Genomic DNA, 3,425 nt, shown 5'->3' on the forward strand with positions numbered 1-3,425 from the left:
CCCCCAGGCAGTACCCCTACCCCTTCATGCGCAACCTCAAGGAGCCCCACGGCTTCCTGGGCACGGCAGCCTCGGGCCTGCTGCTGTTTGCGGGCGCCTTCCGCGTGGGCAAGGCCATCAACCGCCGCGTGCGTGCTGTGTCACTCTCCATTGCGGGAGACAGCGGCACCATCACCATATGCGCAGCCAAGGCCGAGGTCGTGGCCCCGCAGCGCGCCCTGCACGGCCACGCATTCGCCGTGGTGCACCGTGCCCCGCGCCGCTCGGCGTCAAGCTCGGTGCCAGTCAAGGAGGAGTGACGCGCCCATGCACACGCGCACGCTGGCCTTGGTGATTGCGCACGATACCATGCGCCGATCAAGAGTGCGTCCCCTGCGCGCGTTGCCACAGCAGCTGAGCAGGCGCGGGCCAGGCATGTGCCCTTGGCGTGTGATGCACACCTCAACTCGTCTGGTGCCACCCTTCCGAGTTGGTTTTTTGTCCTTTCTGATGCTTGGTGGAGGTTGTAGTGCAATTAGATCGAAATTCGCGGCTCACAGCCCAAAGCCTGCCCTTGCCTCACCTACATCCCACCCTCTGGTGGGCTGCACAGCTGCACAGCGAATGGCGGACCCCGCCTAGCAGCCCGCGGCCGCCTGTCCTTGGACGTGCAAAGTGCCCGTCTGACGCGCTGCTCTGCTGCTGCACTCGCGGCGTGTCCCGGGGGGCCACGCATCGGCGCCCTGTCGCACAGCCTGCCACAGGTGCAGGACGAGCCACCCTTACATTCGCAAGTGCGCGCGACATCGCCCTGCCAACAGGAGCGCGTGCCTGCCTTTTCACCCGAACAATTTCTAAAGAGTTGCGAGGCAAGGGCCTCCCTTGCATGCGCAACCCTGCCCGCGGCACTCACTAAGCACAACGCGCAACGAATCTCAGACCACCCGTCATCGCTGTCGGACGGTGTTTGTTCCAAGTGGCCCGCTGCCGGCGCGGCTGTGCCCCTGGCCAGGCTGTCCTGATTGTGCCGGAGAGTTTCACAGTGGTTCTGTTTTGTGCGGGGGAGTGTGCGATCCGATCCTTGCAACACAACGCCGCACGCTGCATCACGCCGCAACCGCAGCCCCTTGTGTGGCAGCAATGCCTCCGGAAACGGGGGGCAACGCCTGTGCGTTCACTGCCGCTGATTGCCCTCATGCGCGCCCCAATCCGCGTTCCTGCAAGAGGCTCCCTGCAGGTCGGCGCATGGTGCGCGCGGTCAAGGGGGGTCTCTCCAGCCTGGTCGGCGTGATCCGTCGCAGAGGCGATGGTGATGAGACGGTCGGCGTTGCAGAGGCGATGGTGATGAGACGGCCGGCATTGGGTTTCTGCTGGCCAGCAACAGGACACGCACGACGCGGTTGCGCCGTGGATCCAAGCCCTGCACCCCTGCTGCTGCGGTGGCAGGCTCCATGCGCTTACGTGGATCCTGTCAATCGAGCTGAGCATGTCGCACTGAGACGGCACGCCCGTTTTGGGACGCATCGCCTACACACTCATGTTGATGACTGCTCCACCCTGTGGGGTTGCAGAAGATTACCAGCTTGAAACCCGTTGTAACAACACTCAGTGATTGGTAGAGAGACAGCTGCAGCAGAATGTGTGGGTTTGTGAGGTAATTCGATGTGAGTGGCTGCTGAGGTGATGGTATGTACAGGATTGCCCTGATTTCCGGATTCAGAGGATCAGAGCTGAGCAGGTGTCTCCAAGGGCAGCACTGATACCAGGAACCAAGGGCATTGAGACCAGCATTCATGATGTTTGTTTACGTCGCATATTCCACTACAGCTCTGTGGCATCTCCACTACAGCTCTGTGGCATCTGGAGGCATTCACCACGCTGCCGCTACATGCCGTCATCAAGGACATCCAGGCGCACCCCGGTGCGACGGCGGTTTCTATCGACCAGGAGCGTCTGGCATAGAGGTGTGTTATCATGTGGTTTTGATCAAATTTGTGAAAGTCATCTGATGTCACCAGCGCGTATCCGGAATCGGGGCTTTCTTTGAGCTGAGATCATTAGCGAGTGATTGCGACGTGCTAAAGGGACGCGAAGAGCTTGTTGTCACTCACATAGTTTCGATAGCGTCAGCTTGTCTGCGCGCAGGCCCGCGAGCAGCTTTGTATGGCGCCACTGAGGCGCCGTCCTCGATGGGCCCGCGCTCTTGCCCCCGTCGCGCTGCTGCTTGTGGCAGCAACGACCGTGGTGGACGCCCTGGAGCGCTTTCAGCATGCTGCAATTCTCAACGATCAGCCCGCCCGCCCGGATGCGAGGCAGACGCAACGCACAGCAGCACAAGCAGGGCGGCCGCTGCCAAATGCAGAGTCGTCAATGCAGGCGAGCTGCACGAAAGGCATGCGCGATTGCGCCATGCTCGTGCGGTTGCTTTGTGGCAGGTCCAGAGGGTTGGGTAACACAGCTCTTTCATGCGTCATCCCATCAGACTCGGCAGGCTCACGCCGGCTCAACCAACCCCGCCGCCGCTCGGCTGTCTCGCGCAAGTACCAGCCTGCGTCCAAGCACCAAACCCCCATCAACGCATTCCAACACCAAGAAGCTCCCAGGACACCCACCTCCTCCATACATTTCGCAAACCACGCCCCTAGATTGCGGCGCGCCAGCCCCTGTTTGACTACGCGGTCCAGCAGGGCCTGGCCATCCTCAACGCGACAGTCAAGAACGCCACCATTGACGAGATCAGCGCCACAGTGGAGGTCCCCCTGCTGGGGGGCATCGACGTCACAGTGCGGGACGGTGCGGGGCGCGGCAGGTGGTGGGGCCGCGGCCAGTGGGGGCAGCGGGAGGCGGGGGCCAGCAGCCAGCGCTTGTCGCGCGGAGGCACGGGCTGCGTCCTGCTGAGCCAGGGGCCACTGGCAGAAGAGGGTGGTCAATAACACGCAAGCCCCTGCCCACCATCTTGACACACACACATGCGCTCATTGCACAAGCGCGCGCACACACATACGCACACACACACACAATTCTGCTCTACGTCCTCCTCCCCCCTGTTGGCCCCCAGTCAACGTGACCACGCTGCAGGTTGACCCCGCCCTGGCGCGCGTAGCCATCGAGGCGGGCTTCTACCATGCCGCAGCGGCCAACGTCACAGCAAACGTGCGCAGCCACTGGGTCTGGCCCAAGTTGATGCAATCAGCTCTGCTGGGGGTTGTGCGCACATCCCGCTGCCAACAGCCCGCCCTTGTTTTCGTACTCGGCTTTGCGAATGTTGGGCGCCTTGCGGGTTCCACACCCGTTCGTGCCTGATCCGTCCCCCATCCCCCCATCCCCACCGCTCAGATCACTTTTGGCTGGTCCTGGTCCAAAGGGCCCCTGGGTGGCAGCGGGGTGGGGGAGCTGTTCTTGGAGGGAGGGGCGCTGGACATGATCTTCCTGGTGGGGAGTTCAAC

General features: G+C 62.6%; 2 protein-coding genes across 2 annotated transcripts in view; both read left to right on the top strand.

The window, feature by feature from the left end:
• The window catches only part of MNEG_10269 (hypothetical protein), a gene marked incomplete at both ends in the record, with an annotated part of 2,114 nt that extends 1,815 nt beyond the window's left edge, over nt 1-299 (top strand). Inside the window, one exon of the mRNA XM_014041260.1 lies at nt 8-299. Coding sequence (XP_013896714.1) covers nt 8-299 — 292 coding nt within the window. The remainder of the gene's footprint in view (nt 1-7) is intronic.
• A 2,089-nt stretch (nt 300-2,388) lies between these two features.
• Nucleotides 2,389-3,425, top strand: part of MNEG_10270 (BPI/LBP/CETP domain protein) — a gene marked incomplete at both ends in the record, with an annotated part of 1,769 nt that continues 732 nt past the window's right edge. Inside the window, 4 exons of the mRNA XM_014041261.1 lie at nt 2,389-2,394; nt 2,625-2,901; nt 3,038-3,132; nt 3,316-3,411. Coding sequence (XP_013896715.1) covers nt 2,389-2,394; nt 2,625-2,901; nt 3,038-3,132; nt 3,316-3,411 — 474 coding nt within the window. The remainder of the gene's footprint in view (nt 2,395-2,624; nt 2,902-3,037; nt 3,133-3,315; nt 3,412-3,425) is intronic.

The sequence above is a fragment of the Monoraphidium neglectum genome, assembly GCF_000611645.1.
Source record: "Monoraphidium neglectum strain SAG 48.87 unplaced genomic scaffold scaffold02248, whole genome shotgun sequence".
Classification (NCBI taxonomy): domain Eukaryota; kingdom Viridiplantae; phylum Chlorophyta; class Chlorophyceae; order Sphaeropleales; family Selenastraceae; genus Monoraphidium; species Monoraphidium neglectum.